Here is an 18,986-nt window from a genome sequence, read left to right as displayed (position 1 = left end):
AATATTTGCGAATCATATATCTGACAAAGGGTTAATCTCCATAAGATATAAAGAACTCACAACTCAACAAGAAAAAATCAAACAACTCAATCAAATAATGGGCAGGGGATATGAACAGACATTTCTCCAAAGAAGATATACAGATAGCCAATAGGCACATGAAAAATGCTCATCATCACTGATCATCAGGGAAATGCAAATCAAAACTACCCTAAGACATCACCTTACACCCATTAGAATGGCTAAAATAACCAAAACAAAAAATAACAAATGTTGGAGAGCGTGTGGAGAAAAAGGAACCCTCATACACTGCTGGTGGGAATGCAAACTGGTGCAGCCACTATGGAAAACACTATGGAGATTTCTCAAAAAATTAAAAATAGAAATACCATATGACCAAGCCATCACATTACTGGGTATTTATCCAAAGAACTTGAAATCAGCAATTCAAAGAGACCCATGCACTCCTATGTTCATTGCAGCATTATTCACAATAGCCAAGACATGGAAGCAACCTAAGTGCCCATCGACTGATGATTAGATAAAGAAGATATGGTGTGGGTATACATACACACACACACACACACACACACACACACACACACACACAAATGGAATACTACTCAGCCATAAAAAAGGATAAAACTGTCCCATTCACAACAATATCGATGGACCTTGAGGGTATTATGTTAAGCGAAATAAGACAGATAGAGAAAGACAGTCTCTGATGAGTCCACTCATATGTGGAAGATAAACAAACGTGGACAAAGAGAACAGGTTAGTGGTTACCAGGGGAAAGGGGGGGGGTGGGGGCTGGGCACAAAGGGTGAAGTGGTGCACCTACAACACGACTGACAAATAATGTACAACTGAAATTTCACAAGGTTATAAACTATCATAACCTCGATAAAAATTAAAACAATAAAAAAAAGTTAAAAGATCAATGCTCAGTGGGAAAAAAATACCAATTACTTATTTAAGTACACTGAAAAAATGAGAGTGAGAGAAAGGGAGGAGGGAGGGAGGAAGAAAGACAGACGAAGGGGAGGGGAGGGGAGGGAAGAGGAGAGGAGAAGAGAACCTACCCGAATGATGAATCTGATTGCTGCACATCCAGAAGTTGCCATGACTTTTGCACTATTGGGGACGAGATTAAAAAGCGTAGGTACAATGGCTTCAGCGCCATGATCAAACTTATTTCCCAAAACTGTTGAAAGATGGCTACAAAAGACAAGAAGTGATTTTTAAAACAGTTTACTATTAAATATAGATAGGATCATATACATTTTTTTCCAATCTTTGTTGTTTAATGAGGTCACACAGTTCTGACTGAGTGCCTCCCACCTTACCCTCATACACACACTCACAATTACAATATAATGTAGCAAAGGAGTGATTCTTACCGGGGGTTTCCATGCAATTCAGGGGGTCATCAATAATCTTAAGCAAGTGGTTATGTATGAAGGTTAAAATCAATTTTCAATGAATTCAGTACGAAACTGGACATTCTTATAATCATATATGGTATCATACCAATGAACACTGAGTAATGCAGTTTATAAAAATGCTGTTCAAAAACTAAAGCATAAGATAGTATCTCCTCCATTTGGGTGGGAGTTAGGTCTCCAAGGGAAGATTCCTCAATGTAGTAGTTGTAAAGAAAATAGGTTCTACATTCCAATCAACTTGGTTTGAATTCTAGTTCTCCCATTAGCTATAGGATCTGAGATTAATTGCTTTATTTCTCCGGTCTTTAAATTCTTCATGTTCAAATAGAGATACTAATAGAACCAAGTAATTTAAAAAGTGATTAATTCAAAGCATGGCACATAGTAAACACTTGATATTAGCTAGGTATTTTGTTGACTGCACAATGAACTAGAGCTAGCAAGGGCCAGGAGCATCTCCTTCACAGCAGGGTGGCAACTCCATTCAGCTGGAATATTATCTTTACTTTTTTTGCCCCCAATTTATTTAGACTAAACATAACAACAACAAAAAGAGCTCACCCATTCAAAATATTATTTTACTGAATTTACTTAATATTTTTATTTTAACCAGTTATAATGGCAGAAAAACAAAAGAGAGAACGTGCACATATTACATATTTCCTTCTTTTTCCCATCCTTTAACTGTGTATCCAAAGTTGAAATTTGGCTACCACCATCTCTTCGCAACAGCTCTTGGAGAAGCCATCTGATCTCAGAATTTAACCGTTAACATGAGGGGTAAAACATTCAGCTCAGATTGCCCCGAGCTTTCTTTAGTCTTTATCTATCAGATATTTCCATTTTGATGCCCCAATATCAACCTTAAATTCAACATATTTTACAAACTAATTAAAAAGCTTACCCAAATCAGCACTCCTCAAGATAGTCTCTCTTTCTATTCATGGTACCACCACTGTTTTAGTCACAAATACTTCCCGACGTCTTTGGTGTAGGATTTCAGAATTCTTGGTTGAAAATACAACTCTACCATATCTAGTTAGTTGGGTCATCCTAAGGATATCTGTCTCCTCTTTTCAAATTTGTAGTTAAAAAACTAATTCAGCCTTTAATTGTATCATTTTAGATAAAACACTTAGGAAGGATGCTGTAACCACAGTTGCGATAATGCTTGTAGTATTAATTTCTATATATTTACATCTTATTTAAAATACATGGTTGGAATACAGTTAGTTTCAAAAACTCAGGTTCTTGATTCAAAGAGGTACTCGGACTCAGACCTATTTCTTACTGTTCAGTTATACTTTGTTTTCCAATGTCTAAACTCACAGGCAAAAAAAAACCTCAAATCACAAGCAAGGAGGTGCCACCTGAGCCTGGAAGTTGTTGTCTTCCTTTAAAGAGCGTGAGTTTTGTTCTGGCAGGCAGGTAATTTACTTGAGAACCAGCTTGATCTTTATAAGCTCACTGGGAGGGCGGGGTCTAGAGTAGCCTTATATTAGAGCTAGTTTGGTACTGTTCTGATATAAAGGCCTTTCCGGGGTCTCTCCTAAATGCCCTGGGTGTTCAACAAGGTTTCTCCATGCTGGATCGTCAGATTTTGAACCTCGCCCAGCACATACGAGCTCTGGGAACTGTCATTTTACCTTCTACCTTCCAGTAGCAGTTCTGTTTAGTCCTCTGGGAGCTGCACCTTTCATATACACAGATTAGTATTCAGCTAGACTCATGGGATATCCTACACAGATTTCTATAGCTCTTTTTCTGTGTCTCTCTCTTCTCTCCAGTATTCTGCACTGCAAATTTTAGCCACTTCAGTCTTCAGAAACTCCAGTCTCTGCTTCTTCTTCATCTCAGTGAGACTGTCTTGCTCTGCTTGGGTTCTCCCTCCCTTCCTCATGGTTCAGAAAGTGCTTCCAGGTCAAAACTGTGATCATACTGCTCAATTGACTCTTTTAGGAATCACAGTCTGCTCTGTCTGCTCTCCATTATCTGTAAATAGTTGTTTTACATATTTTGTCCAGTCTTCTGCAAGAGGGCTAGTCCTGTACCAGTTATTACATCACGACCAGAAGCAGAATTCTCATCATGGAATATTTTTCAAGGTTACATTTTGTGGATTTTTTTTTTTTTTTGCTTTTCTGCTATTGAGAGATATTCAATTATTTTGGTATACTGGCATTTTGACCTGTATCTAGCAATCTTGCTAAAGCTCCTTAAATACAATCATTTATCTATAGATTCTTGTGGTTTTCTGCATGGATAATTATATCATATGTTAATAATGGCAGTTTTGTTTCTTTTCTTGCAGTCCTCATAGTTTTTATTTCTGTTTTTTTTCTTTCTATTCTGACTAGGATATCTACTACAATCCTGAATAGAAATTATTAGTAATAGGCATCTTTGTCTTCAAAGGAATGCTTTATACAACAACAGTATTCAGTAAAACAATTTAAGTGTTCTACTATCCTTGAATTTCAAACATATGGAATAAGCTTAGATTTTGATAAGTTAATGACGCATGCTACAACTCCAGGATACTTGCTAAAATATCAGAAACAGCTTAATATCCAAATTAGTAAAGAGAAAATTGAATGTAGCCAGTTCTCAGACCCATTCATTTACTTCTTATGTATCCTCATAGAGTTAGCAACCAAAAATCCACCAGTATGCTTTAGACACATAAACACATCTTAAGGTTGATATAAAGTGTTAAGAAAGATTAAAAAAAAAAAATCACACAAAGTGAATCCTTATGCATAATAAAAATGATTTTTGGATCATATATACCCTTTTTTGGGGGTTATCCTGCTACTACTGCCTTACTTAATGAGCACTGAATCAATGAGTACTAAATTCATTCATGAAAATACTTATCACAAAAAGAATGTACTTACGCTACAGTAATGCAAGCTTCTCTAACCACTTGGGATCTAAGATCTTTAGCTGAAAGTTTAAGTGCTCCATCCAACAAGCGTAAATGTTGGAAAAAACAATCATATTGTGCAGCTCCAGCAACAAGCAATGATCGAATTTTTTTAAGCTGAAATAAAGAGAATTTTCATTATTGACATAAAAAGTGGCAGTGCCAAAAGAAAAACAAGACTATCTAAATGTGATTATTTGAACAAAGTTAAAAAAAATTTCATTATATTTATACAACTATATTCAGACATTTTCACATTAAATGTATCATATATAAACATGCAAACCAAAAAGAGCTTTCTGAAAAAAAAGTTATAGATTTTAATTATATATTTAATAGACATATGTAACATATGAATAGATAAGTAAATTTTAAAGTTTTAAGGGAGTCTTTTTTTTATTATGGTAAAATACACATTAACATAAAATTTACCATTTTAACCATTTTAAAGTACAGCCATGACATGATGACGTTCTGATCAATGATGGACTGCATATACATCAGTGGTCCCATAAGATTATTACCATATAGCCTGGTGTAGGCTGTACCACCTAGGTTTGTGTAAGTACACTCTATAATGTTTGCACAACAACAAAATCTCCTAACAACTCATTTCTCAGAATGTATCCCCATTGTTAAGTGATGCATAACTGTATACAATTCTGTGGCAGTAAGTACATTTAAATTGTTGTGCAACCATTACCACTATCAACTAAGGAGCCTATTTTTAAAAGGGCCAAATTTGGAAACTATATTCATTCATAATCAAAAGTACAGAATCAAAATGGCCAACCATTAAGTCATCACCACATCCATATTTTAACATTATCACACTTACTTTGTGAAACAAATAACTTTCTCCCTATTTCTATACTTTCAGCATCACTTTTTAGCATAGAATTGCCAACTGTTTTCCATATAAACACCAGATATATCTAATAAACTTACATAAATCAAGAGAATCCACAAGTGCACATTTGTGTTCATACATACTCAGAAGTTACAAGTTTATCTATCATATCCAATATTATGTATAATTTCACACGCAACTCAGAAGTTTTCTAAATTTTTAAAGATATCTTGAAAATTAAGTCAGATGGATTAAAGACGAAAAACATAAAAATAAACTACTATGGATATTAGAAAAAAATTTGAAAAAATAGTTCTATAATCTTAGGGTGTATGAGGAAGGGAAACTATCACAAGCAGAAGAGAAATCAGAAGGCACCCAAACAAGATTAACTAAAAACAAAACAAAAATCATAATATGGTATGAAAAAATTACCTGCAACATGTAAGTACAATACAAAAAGAATAACAATAAAATGAGAAAAAGACAAATAACCCAATATTAAATTGGGCAAAATAAATATATGAAAATGTGCTCAACCTTACTAGTGATAAGCAAATACAAATTACAAAAAAGACACATCACCTTCCCCCGTAAGATTGGCAAAAATTAAAAAGACTTGATAGCATCCAGTACCAGGAAGATAACAGATACTTTAATTTTAAGTAAAATTATGAATGATTAATACCTTTGTTCAAAATATTTTGACAACATCTACTAAAATAAAATTGTATCTACTCTTTACCCAACAACCCTACTTTTAAAAATTTAACCTACAACAATAAAAACACCATTGTTATAAATGTGTGCAAGGATATTTATTGCAATATTGTTAAAATAGCAAATAATAAAAAACTGTAAGCCCATCAAATGGGTAATGGTTTAATAAATTATAAGGTACCTTTCAACTAAGGAAATATGTACATATTGATCTGCATTCAATAAATATCTGAGGAACTATTATATGCCTGACATCTATACCAACTGTAATGAATGGGTATGATTTATGTGAAAAAGAAAAGTTACTAAGTAGTGTATCTAGTATGATCTCACTTGTTTTTGTTGTTTTTACGGTGAGAAAGATCAGCCCTGAGCCGATCCGTTGTCAATCTTCCTCTTTTTGCCTGAGGAAGATTGTCCCTGAGCTACTATCTGTGCCAGTCTTCATCTATTTTGTATCTGGGATGCTGCCACAGCATGGCATGATGAGCGGTGTGTAGGTCTATGCCCAGGATCCAAACCTGTGAACCCTGGGCCACTAAAACAGAGCACGCAAACTTAACCACTATACCACGGAGCTGGCCCCTGATCCCATTTGTTTTTATAAAAGGGGTGGGTGGGGGGAATATACTCCAAAATGAAAAGATTTGTTTCCTTAATAGGGAGTAAAATATTAACATTTTCTTTATAATCTACATTGGTTCACTTATTGCAATGAGCCTGTGCCACTTTCCTAATTAAAAAAATTAAAAGACCATTTGTGTTTCCAAATGGGTTGTTTTAAAGTCAAACAAAAAACTCTTCAGTAAAAAGTTTGTGTTATACATTGACAACATTCAGTTTATCATCTTTCTGCATACATCACCTGTGACAGAGATCTTTTCATATACCAGACTAATCTCAGAACTGAAGAAAGAATAGTGAACCATATTTAACAAATTTGGAGCAACATATTCTCTGTTAAAATCTTTTAATATCTTAAATATGCAGACTTTCTATCAAAAAGAAGCTGAAAAGTTATCTTTTGTTCATAGTGTCATAAAGACCATATTTCATTTATTAATCACAATGGAGATTGGGAGCTTTCAGAGCAGAAGAGTCTTCAAATGGAACTCCCTCTCTGGCTTTTAGAGGACACTGAGGCATGCATTTGGTACCTCACACGTAAATTTGACAAATTCACAAACTTTAAAATATACAATCTTTTGTCAATGCAAATACTACTTAAAAATTTATCAAGTATTTTCTCAAGGAATTTAGGATAAATAGAATATTCCTTTTTTTTTTTTTAAAGATTTTATTTTTCCTTTTTCTCCCAAAGCCCCCCGGTACACAGTTGTGATTTTTAGTTGTGGGTCCTTCTAGTTGTAGAATATGGGATGCTGCCTCAGTGTGGCCCAATGAGCAGTGCCACATCCACGCCCAGGATTTGAACCGGTGAAACCCTGGGCCGCCACAGCGGAATGCAAGAACTTAACTACTCAGCCCCAGGGCCGGCCCCCCAGAATATTCTTAACTCAAGGATACTACACATTTTTTCTTTTTTTAAATCATGGGTGAAACATATTTATCACATTCAGAGAGAAATATGTGAGAAAAGGAGGAAAAAGCCCAGACAAATGGACATACGGTTGTGAATTCATGTCAATACCATGAATAGTGAGCATGCAGGGACAGTGAACTGCTTTATTGGTAAACCTTCCATGAACTGAGGATGGTGCCGATGAACAACTGTGTAACCCCACAGAGAGGCCACGGCCCTGAGGTATCAATGAAGCTCATACTTTCCCGGTCAGTCAATAATTAGCACAAGTGGAGAGACTAGCAAACGTGTGATAGATTCCACCTGATCAGCAAAAATAGACTAAAAATTGACCCTAAATCAGAAAATGCCTATTATCTCAATGTGTTTTCCAGAAAGAAATGTTACCTATCAGACTCTTTTTCATAAGCAAATACCAGATAATACTACTACTGAATTTACATGTTTTTGAAAAAGAACACTGGAAAAAAGAGGAGAGGGACAAGAAAAGAAAAAGTAAAAAACTTACTGCATTGGCACGCTGATCCCAGTCATGTTTGTCATCTGACAAAATTTCCCTGATTTTATTTAATGTTTCTTCAAGTTCTCGACTAGAATAGATCTTAAAGAAAAGATGCAAAATTATAACAATATTTCTTGCCATAAGCAATATCAAAATTATGCCCTGATATTTAAATAACGTTTCAAGTAACAAGGTTATTTCCCATTCTAGCACTGGTTTTAATGGGGAATGGAAATACATTATAGACAACAGTAAAATAAAATGCTTTAAACTGTCTTTCTTGCCTGTACCCTTATGCTATTTCTCTACTCAAGAGTAAATTCAAATATACTTCTAAAATGCCCTGTCATTTAAAAACAAGATGCAAATATCCTAAGAATTGATAAAAATAGGCATAATTTCTTAAAATAACTTCACGTATATAATATATCGATTGCATTCATACACTTCTTATACAATATTGCAAAAGGACATGTTTTAAGTTAGTCCCCTAACCCGGTGCTAGACTGTACTCAGGATATTTATGTGCTTTGTTTTCTCTGGAGCCAACTGTTTGCCAAACACCAGTTAGCCTTTCCTTCACTTAAAAAATATTTACATAACAGGGAGGTATTAAGCTAGGCACTAAAGATGCTATGGTGAGCAAAAATAGGCATAGTCTTTGGCTTATGGATCTTATAATCTAGGCAGGGGGAGAAAAAAATTAATTAAATGATATAAAATATGAAATTTCAAAGAGAAAGTACCACCAAGGAGAATTACACAGTGCCTTGAAAGTCTATATATAATAGGGGGTTTGAACTAGTTAGGGAAGTCAAGCTTGAACTGTGAGCTAAAGGATAAGTCAGACATCATTAAGCAAAGTGGAGAGAGATTAGCCTTCCCTGGAGTAAACAGCACGTGCAACGGCTCCGTGACAGAAAGAAACTGAAAGAAGGCCAGAATACAGGAGTACAGAGTGAAAAGAGGACCAGGGTAAGAGCCACTGAACCAGCCCTAAATCAATCAGTGCACAGTGTTTCTCTATATCAAGAGAAGGTTCAGAGGTAGGCATGTGACCTAAATCAGTTCAATCAGAGTGAATTTCACAAGTTTTACAGGATCAACCAGAAAAGAGGCAGAGGGTCGTGAAGGTGTGAGGCTTGAACAGTTGCAGCCATGTTGCTGATCATGTGGGAAGACAATGTAGAGGAATTTAGAAATGAGAGATGATGAGAAATAAAGTCCTGGTAACACCATCTGAGTTGTATCAGATACCTTCATCAAGACAGCCCTACCTACATCCTTCACTTTCAACAGTCATTAAATCTCCCTTTTACTTAAAAAAAACAAATAGCAAGGGTACAAAAGGGTATGAGACAAGGCTGAAGAGGTAGGAGGGGGACCAGATAACATTCTGTTAGAGAACGATTCCTGGAGGCTTCTGAGTTAGTTCTTTCTTGCCTCTGTGGGGGATCAGAATTGGCCACCACAAAATATGTCTCTTTGCCGTGATTTTTTTTTTTTTAAAGACTGGCACCTGAGCGTGTGGTGCCATGTCCACGCCCAGGATCCGAACTGGTAAAACCCTGGGCCACTGAAGCAGAGCACACGAACCTAACCACTTGGCCATGGTGCCAGCCCCTGCCTTGATTATTTTTAAGAACAAAATACTCAAAGAAACTTTGACCTTCCCCCTGACTGCCTAAAAGAATTTAAGATAAAAGGCCTGTCCCCAGGACCGGCCATCACTATAGATAACCCTGGGTATTGGTAGACTGTGAGGGTCCTTGCTAAGCCCATTCTTATTCACCAAACATTTGCTTTTCCCCATTTCCATGTGAATTGCCTTCCTCCCCTTTGAAGCCCTAAACCACTACCCCCAACAGTCCCTTTCGTCTTTAGCCGAAAATATTTAAGGTGGAGGCTTTGGCCCAGAATTCTGGCTGAATTTCTCAGTTTTCCTGGGTTTCTCCCATGTATACATATTATAAAGCTTTGTTTGACTTTCTCCTGTTATTCTGTCTCACGTCAATTTAATTCTTAAGCCAGCCAGAAGGACCTAGAGTGGGTAAAGGAATTATCTTCCTCCCCTACACCTCCCACCTCCCCTTCACAATAGTCCTTCTGCCATATTTCAGAAGAAAAGCAGGCCCCTCTCCCATCCCTAATCTTATTATGATGTATTGCTCTGAAATACTATGCAAGGCTTCCCTACACACAACATGGAAAAAAGGGATAACTCAAAAATCTACTTTACTGAGGGGGTATATAGTTTTTAAACATTATTTTAGGGAGTATAACAAGCAAAAGTAGCTTGAATATGACTAAGTTAGAAATCTGTTACAGCAGAATGATTCCTAAGTTTCTAACTTTTATAACTGATTAAGTAATGGTTTCCACATATAAAACACTGGAAGAGTAGGTAGGTAAAGAGGAAGATTATGAGTCCAATTTCAGATAAGTTAAGTTTGAGATGTCTCTGAGACATCTAAAAGGAGATGTCAAGTAAAGAATCAGCGGAGAAATTATTTTGGCTCTCAAGAGAGGTCTGATTTGGTGATAAAAAGCTGTGCGTTATCTACGCAAAGGTGGGAACTGATGCCACGTGTTTGAAGGAAGTGACTTAGTAAAAAAGTGGAAAGTGAGAAGACAACGCCCAGTACTAACCCTTAAGAAATCCCAATATTCAATAGCCAGGTAAAAGAAGGATTTGCCTACAAAGGAAACAGAGATGAAGCAGACAAAGAGGTAGGAGGGAAAAATGGAAGGATGTTGTTTCGCAAGCACCTTAAAAAAAACAAAAGTGGATGTAGTCGGATATTGCAATGTAATATGATTTAATGATATGGATTCAATTTTATGTCAGTCTCACTCAAAAATCACTTGAAAATCTAACTGTACCAACAATAGCTTAGTAATAATAAGTCAAGTATATTATTTATGTCATCTTTTAAGGAAAAAAGAATTTTTAAAGAGTGACAAAAATAATTATATGAACACTAACATGGGCAACAGTTATGGGGAGTGCCACTTTAGTGGTATCCTTACCTGAATAGAAGGGACATCTGTAAAAGCTTTTATAAAATCATCTTCATCAACTGCTCCAGCACCTCCTTCCTTAGAAGCACCTGCTAATTAAAAAGAAAAGTTTATTTTTCAGCATTTTAACATCAAGGACAACATGAAAATATAACTCTTTGGATATCATAAAGGTATAATTTTGAGAGATATTCCATTTTATAAGAAAGCATTAAAAAAAAATCTCCAACTTTCAGAAAAGCCAAAGTACTCAGCAGCAGTTGATTAACTCTATAAGGTACCTGGTTTGATTGGTAGCAAAATCCAAACTATAAGAACAATACCTTCCCATCCCTCATTCAATGCAATAACAAGGACACAAGAAATACAGGTGAAAGGATAAATGTTTACAAAGCTGAACAGCAATTTTAAATGACACTTAATGTCAATAAATGATGGCAAATGAAAAATGCAGAAGATCCATGTGTGCTGCAGTGGTCAGGAAAGCAAATGTGAAAGAAATGAGTGTCTTAAAATGAAATTTAAATATGCAAACAAATCTTCCTTTGTTGCACACAGACAATAAAAAAGTAAACTTAAAGGCAGTAGTTGTTTAAGAGCCGGTACTTAAGCTATTGTCTTTCTGCTCCAAATTCACTCTTTTATATTCTGTGATGCTGGGCCTAGGATTAAGCAAACCATTTTTCTGCTAATTCTAATGGTTTCTCATTAAACTGTCAATGGGGGAGCTGGAGAGAGACTGGCAGCTGAAGAAAAAGGGACCTGCTTCCTGATCACTTCCTGTTCTTGTCAGTAAAACCCTAGCAACTCTGGCAGGATGCTCATTTCAGCAGCAGCACCTGGTTCTAGTTTGCAATTTTTTCTAACACTCACTGAACGAGCTCATTCCACCCATCAGAAACACCCGACCAGCTAGTACCTCTCTGCAGAGGTCTGAGTCACAACTCTGCAGGGGCCCCCCTCCAATCCTCTAGGTTTTAATAATTTTAACCTCCCCATTTTGTTCCTCCAGGTCTAGAGGTAGGAGCTGCATCCTGTAACTGCTATGTCCATGATACTTTAGTGTTCTCTTTTTACTATCTTACTTCATCAATACCCATTTAATAATTCTTTATATTAAATTCTCTCTGTAAAAATAACTGTTGTGGCTTCTATTTCCTGACTGAACCCTGGCTGATACAGGTGGTACTTAGTTTTTAACTCTATATATTTACTTTTTCATGGTAAGAATTCAACACATGAAATGGATTTCAACTACACAAGATACACATCCCAAGGGACAATTAACTTAAAAATCTCTCCAATTAAAATTAAAAATATCTCCCCAATTAATACTTCAAAACTGGACTTAAAAAATTAACATCATCCTGATAAAAAAACATTCGGGTTCCAAAGGTATGTAAGAAGATCCTCATTTTAAAAAAGGTAAAAACCTTTAAAGATCTCTGTATGTGAATTTTAACAGCAATAAGAGATGGACCATGGAACAGCATAACATAAAGTTGCAAGGCAATATAAAACTGCAAATTAAAAGAAATGATAATTTAATAAACTAAGAGGAATGAATGCATGCTTGCTACAGGAAATTCAATTACAAAAGTAAATAAATTACAAAGTTATTCCCTAGATATTACAAAAATCCAATGAAACAATAAAACTCTCAACCCCACCCCCATGATCATGATCAATCCTAGTAACGGATTTACTGAAAATAATCAGTTAAAGCAAAGAAACAAAAAATAAGATACCTTCCATATTATCTTAACATCTATACTACATTCATTTACAAATCTCTATATGGGGCTTATTGTTTTTGACTATGGGTCCCCTGATAAGAGTGCAGAAGCCTGGATTCCTACAATTTCTTTCCAATCATTCACAAATGTCTTGTCCAGGCCACTGAAGAGAAACTTATTTAGGGACTTGTCCTTATCAAGTAGTTTCTAAATATTCAACATGGTTTTCATAAAAACAACTTTCTTTCCACATTCATTAACATTCTGTTTATTTACATACCACTTCTTGCAAATTACTTTGTTACAATAACAAGAGCAACCATTAGGCAAGTTTGAGAACAAAAAAATTTACTCTTAGAAAGTATACATCTCAACTGGTGGAGAAAACCCATACACATGTACAAGAACAGAGCCAGTTAACAACCTTAGTGTGCTGAAGTGTGGAAGACACAAAGTTTTACAGAGGAAAGGAAAAGCGAAGATGAAGCGTTACTACAGTGTATATGCAGTTTACAAAAGGTATCACATGTAGAAGATAATGTTAACTCCCATACATTAACCCACCAGCCACAAATACATCAAAAACCTTCAAGGAAATGCAGAACATCTGAATAAATCCCAAATAAGGCCAAAAAAAAGTGTCATTGACTAAGGACACGCATAGGAAAGTCTAACTTTGGAAGTCACAATTCACTCTAATCACAATGCCTTTAATATCCAGTGAGTTCTGTCTTATGAGTAGGGCCAAATAAGCTAGTAGGGAGGGAAGAGAGAGTAGAAATTAAATGGCTTTTAAAAATCCCACAGAAGCTGCAGAGCTGAAAGGCTACAAATATCACTAAATGCAGCTTTATGGCTATTTAAGATGTGACAATTAGGTCTTTAAACCTGGACATGGGCATTACCAAATCTGGCAAGAAGTCGCTTGGTTTGAATAGTTGACTCCAATCTACCTCACTCTTACCTTTGAGAATCACTTTGTACATACAGAGGTGCTGCTAGTGGAAGTGTACTGGATACATGAATAGTAGACAGAGGACATGCTGAGCTCCCCATCCTAGCCTTGCTTATCTCTTGTATGAATCACAAGTAAACCTTTTTATGATCCTAGTTTGCCTAATGTTTCCCTCACCTTGGTTGTGATTGCCCAACAAAGTAGAAAAAGCATTCCTGCATAGGGGAATAATCTGTTGAATGAACTGTTTCATCTCACAATCATCATTCCATTTTCTGATACAGCTTGAAAGTTCACCTAAAAAATGCTATAAAAAACTTTTAGCACCAGCAAGAAGAATGGATACCATATGAGGAGAATCAAAGAGTAACGGGCTCTAATGTCAAATATTACTGCAAGAAAAGGAGAAGGAGTATACACACCAAGAGGAGACATTTTTAGATAAAGTTTGAGAGCAGGGGCACAAGTAGAGGCTGGGCTGAAGGGAAGAGCGATGCTGGCTTTCAACTTGACTAAAGCTCTTTCAAATATACCTGGGTCAAGAATCATACCAGAAGAAAGTAAGAGCTTTGCCCAGCTGTCTGATCACTCTAAAACCAAGGTCAGTAAATTTTCTCTGTAAAGGGCCAGATAGTAAATATTTTAGACTTTGTGGGCCATATGGTTTCTGTTGCAATTACTCAATTCTGCCATTGTAGTGTGAAAACAGCCCCCAACAATATGTAAATGAATGAGCAGGCGATATTCCAATAAAGCTCTATTTATGGACACTGAATTTGAATTTCATATAGTTTTCACATGTCACACACTATTACTCTTTTGAATATTTTTAATCATTTAAAAACGTAAAAAACATTCCTAGCTCATGGGCGAAACAAAAAGAGTTGGCTAGATTTGGCCTGCAGACTACAGTTTGCTGATCCCTGCTCTACAACTCACTTTAAGATGGTAATCACTTGGACTGGGTGGGTGGGGAGGGGCGCGAGAGGGAGAGGTGGATTAAAGAGTACTGTTATTCAGGGTACACCATGTTTCTAGTAGGCTAGAATGGCTAGAATAGGCACATCTCAGAAATTCCAAAATATTACTTTAAGAGGTTTAAGTGTAAGGAGAAAACTTCATTCTACTTAGTCCCTAACTATTAACAAGGTGAAGTGCTGGATACAAAGGTGAATGAGGCAAAGGGTAAAGTAGTATGTTTCCGACACAGGAGCAAGGACAACAAAGTTTCAGAAGTGGAATGAGGCAGGTTCTTCTCATTCTACAATGAAGAGACTAGCACTAAAGAGAAAGATAAATGATGGAGAAACAACATGGAGGTAAATACGGCACGAAGTCCAGTGAAATTCATACAAAATCCATAATTTTTAAAGACAGTTATACTAACGAAAGCACGACCAGTGCTTTTGAAGAGTGTTATGAAGAGACAGAGATAGTTTAAAATAGCCTTCCGGATTCCCAACTTTCTAAGAGAAATTCTAAGACTGAAAAAGATACTCAGTTGAAAACACAGGACATTTTCATGCAAAAGAAGGAAAGATTTTAGGGGGCAGGGGGCAGAGGGCAGAGGGCAGAGTCCAGAGCCCAGAGCCCAGAGCCAAGGGCAGAACCAAAAACAGAGGAAAACACTGGTTCAGAGAATCACACCCAAGGAGAGAATGCAACCCTCATCAAGGAATATTCATGACCCCTGAAGTAACGGAACCTCCTATTGGATTTCAAAATTGCTATAAACCAGTGACTACCATGAATTTCCCATTTCTCTCCTTTCTAAATGTCTATTATGGAATGTCTACTATGGTTAGCTTGTCCTGGTACCACCATCATATATTGAGTCTGTGGAGTACAAGACAGATGTCTTTTTAGTTCACAGGCCTCTAGCTGGAGAGGAGCCACACCAAACAACCCTTACATGCATCTGGACCTGATGTAAATCACAAGATCATGCACTTTGAGCTTGATGCTATACTTAGAATGAGACTTGTGGGAAATGTCCATGAGTGCATTTTGTATGTGGGAGGCATATGAATTATTGTGGTCAGAGAGCAAACTACATTAGAACGTTTGCAAGGATAGCTGTAGCAATTCCTCTCACTCTTGAATGCTCCTTTTACAAGGTGACTTTCAGCTCTTCCCATCCGAAAGTGGAGTCCCCAACCAACAGGTGGGGAAGAGTAAGCTAAACTTCTAGAGTTGAGACAAGATCTGGGAGAGGCTAATGGGGTCCCTGATTGGTGATTCTCCAGTAATGAGAAGGAAGAAATCTTCTCTGAGAAAAGCTTCTAGAATCCTCAATTTGTACCTGAAGAACACCCCCCAATTAAGTTACAGCAATGATCTCAGAATCAAAGTTCAAATACATAAGAAGGCAAACCATCATGAACTGGAAGTCACAAGGAACAAATAATAGATTTTAGAACTGCAGATATTAGAATTGTCTAGTTAAAGATTTCAGAACAGATGTGAATATAACATTTAAAGAAATAATGTGGGTAGAATTACAAAGACACCAATCAACAAAAGGCATTAGGAATGAAGAGAGAAATTTGGGGGGAAAATGCAATAACTTGAATTGAATAACATAACTGTTGAAATAAAAAAACTCTTGCCTGAAAGGTTAAACAGTAGAAGAAATAATTAGAGAAATGGAAGATACACTTGAGTAAACTACCCAGAATGGGGCAAAGAGAAATAGGGAAACGGAAAGATATAAAGAGATATAGAGGACAGGACGAGAAGGTCTAACATATATCTAACGGGAGTACCTGAAAGACAGAATAGAGAGAACAGAAGAAAGGCAATATTTAAAAGAGATAATGGTTGTAAACTTTCTAGATTCATGAAAACCAGGAATCTATAGACTCAGATGCACAACCTAACTCAAGGATAAATAAAAAAATATCCACACCTAGATCTCTGAGGTGTAACTGCATAACACTGATGACAGAGACAATCATCAGAGAAAGAAGATATCACCTAGAAAGGAAAAATAGACTTCTCAAAAGCAACAGTGGGAACCAAAGAGGGTATATTAATAACTCAAGTTTTTAAAGAAGAAAATATTGTCCATCTAAAATTATGTACCTAGCAAAACTAACTTTTAAGAATACAAGTGGAAAAAAAGTAAGTGCACTGAAAATGAAGAAAAAACTGCCATTATTTAAAGACATCATTATCTAAATCAGGGGTTGCCAAACGTTTTCTGTAAAGGGCCAGATAACAAAGATTTTAGGCTTCATGGGCCATACGGTCTCTCCTGCAACTACTCAACTCTTCACAAATGAATGGGTGTGGCTGTATTCCAATAAACCTTTATTTCTAAAACCAGATATCAAGGCCAGATTTGGCCTGCTGGCTGTAGTTTGCCAAACCCTGGTGTAGACAGAAAATCCAAAACAATATATAGTAAAATCATTAAAAATTAAACTTTAGCAAGGTGACTAGCTATAAAATCAAAATACAAAAATCAATTTCATTTCTATGCATCAGCAACAAAATTAGTAATTTTAACTTAAAAAAAAATACTACGTTGATGGCCCTTAAGGGCATTATGCTAAGTGAAATAAGTCCAACAGAGATAGACAGATACTGTACGATCTATATGTGGAACCTAAAAATAAAACCATGCTCATAGATACAGAGAACAGATTCGTGGTTGCCTGAGGCAGAGGATGGGGAGTGGGTGAAATGACTCAAGGGAGTCAAAAGGTATAAACTTCTAGTTATAAAATAAGTCAGTCATGGGGATGTAAGATACAGCATGGTGACTATAGTTAATAATACTGTATTGCATATTTGAAAGTTGCTAAGAGAGTTAGATCTTATATATATAGAGATAGATATTTTCTTTTTGGTGAAGAAGATTGGCCATGAGCTAAAATCTGTTGTCAATCTTCCTCTTTTTGCTCGAGGAAGATTGTCGCTGAGCTAACATCCATGCCAATCTTCCTCTATTTTGTACATGGGATGCCTCCACAATGTGGATTGATGAGCTGTGTATAGGTCTGCACCTGGGATCCAAACCTCTGAAGCCTGGGCCACCGAAGCAGTGTGTATGAACCTAAGCACTAAGCCACTGGGCTGGCCCCTAGTAGATCTTAAAAGTTCTCATCATGAGAAAAAAAAAATACTGTAACTTATGTATGGCGACAGATGTTAATTAGACTTATAATGATCATTTAACAATATATACAAATATCAAATCATTACATTGTACAACTGAAACTGATATAACGTTGAATGTCAATTTTACCTCAATCAAAAAAAAAAGAAAATGTGTTGAATCTATAGATGAATTTGGGGAGAAGTGACATCTTTGTAATATTGTCTTCCTATCCAGGGATATAGTTATGTCCATTTACTTACACCTTTTAAAATTTCTTTCAATAAAGTTTTATAATTTCAAAAGAAAAATACTACGTTCAATAGTAACAAATATTTTAAAGTATCTAGGAAACACCAAACCAAACACATAAAAACAAAACAAAAAAACGTGAAAAACTTCTGGGGGAAAAATCATAAATTTTAATGAGACATTAAAAAATACTAAAATGGGAAACTATACATGTTCATGGACAGGAAAACTCAGTATCATAAAGATGTCCAGTCTTCCCAAATTAATTAAGTAATAATCAAGCCTCCAACAGGGTTCCTTGTCAAGGTGATTCTAAAATTTATTTGGAAGAAGAATGGGCCGAGATATTCCTGTAGAAGTAAAGGGAGGGAGTACTTGCCCTACCAGATATCAAGACTTACAAAACTATGATAATTATGACAATCAGGTTTTAGTGCAGAGATAGACCAACTATTAGAATGAACAAGATATAAGTTCAAAAACAGATCCACAAATATATAAACTGTGATATATGACAAAGAAGTGATTCAGATCAATGGAGAAAGTAAAACTATTCGATAACAATGTCCTAAAATTCAACAAAATGCTGAGATAATGGATTATCTAGGTTAAAAAAAAAGGTATTTCCTTACCAAATATTAAAACTTACAGTAGACATTCTGATTCCCATGGGAAAATGGTAGTCATCCAAATTCAAATCAAATGTTCAACTAAATGCTTCAAAAACCACCGAGACCAAAAAGAAGAGCAAATAAAATTACTCACAGCACATACTTGTAGTACAACAAGAGACAAATAATGCTTCAAGCTTCAATTTACAAGTAAATGGGGCAATATAAACATACAAGACCAGCAACGATAACTACAGAGTTCTCACTGGAGAGAAGTATCAGAGGAAATTATAAGCAAGAGGAGGATCCTGGTAGTGATG

At 36.0% G+C, this 18,986-nt stretch overlaps 1 protein-coding gene across 50 annotated transcripts in view; it reads right to left on the bottom strand.

The window, feature by feature from the left end:
- CLASP2 (cytoplasmic linker associated protein 2) overlaps positions 1-18,986 on the bottom strand; it is a 163,608-nt gene that overhangs the window by 86,351 nt on the left and 58,271 nt on the right. For 27 of the 50 annotated variants that reach the window (XM_070238004.1, XM_070238000.1, XM_070238009.1 and 24 more), the window contains 4 exons: positions 11,020-11,099; positions 7,996-8,088; positions 4,346-4,491; positions 1,086-1,221 (listed from right to left, as the gene is read on the bottom strand). In XM_070238004.1, coding sequence (XP_070094105.1) covers positions 1,086-1,221; positions 4,346-4,491; positions 7,996-8,088; positions 11,020-11,099 — 455 coding nt within the window. Of the gene's footprint in view, positions 1-1,085; positions 1,222-4,345; positions 4,492-7,995; positions 8,089-11,019; positions 11,103-18,986 lie in introns of all 50 variants that reach the window. The other 23 variants (XM_070237999.1, XM_070238003.1, XM_070238008.1 and 20 more) reach the window with 1 other exon arrangement.

The sequence above is a fragment of the Equus caballus genome, chromosome 16 (genome assembly GCF_041296265.1).
Source record: "Equus caballus isolate H_3958 breed thoroughbred chromosome 16, TB-T2T, whole genome shotgun sequence".
Taxonomy (NCBI): domain Eukaryota; kingdom Metazoa; phylum Chordata; class Mammalia; order Perissodactyla; family Equidae; genus Equus; species Equus caballus.
The sequence above is the reverse complement of the archived record's forward strand: the minus strand, read 5'-3'. Positions and strand labels throughout refer to the sequence as shown.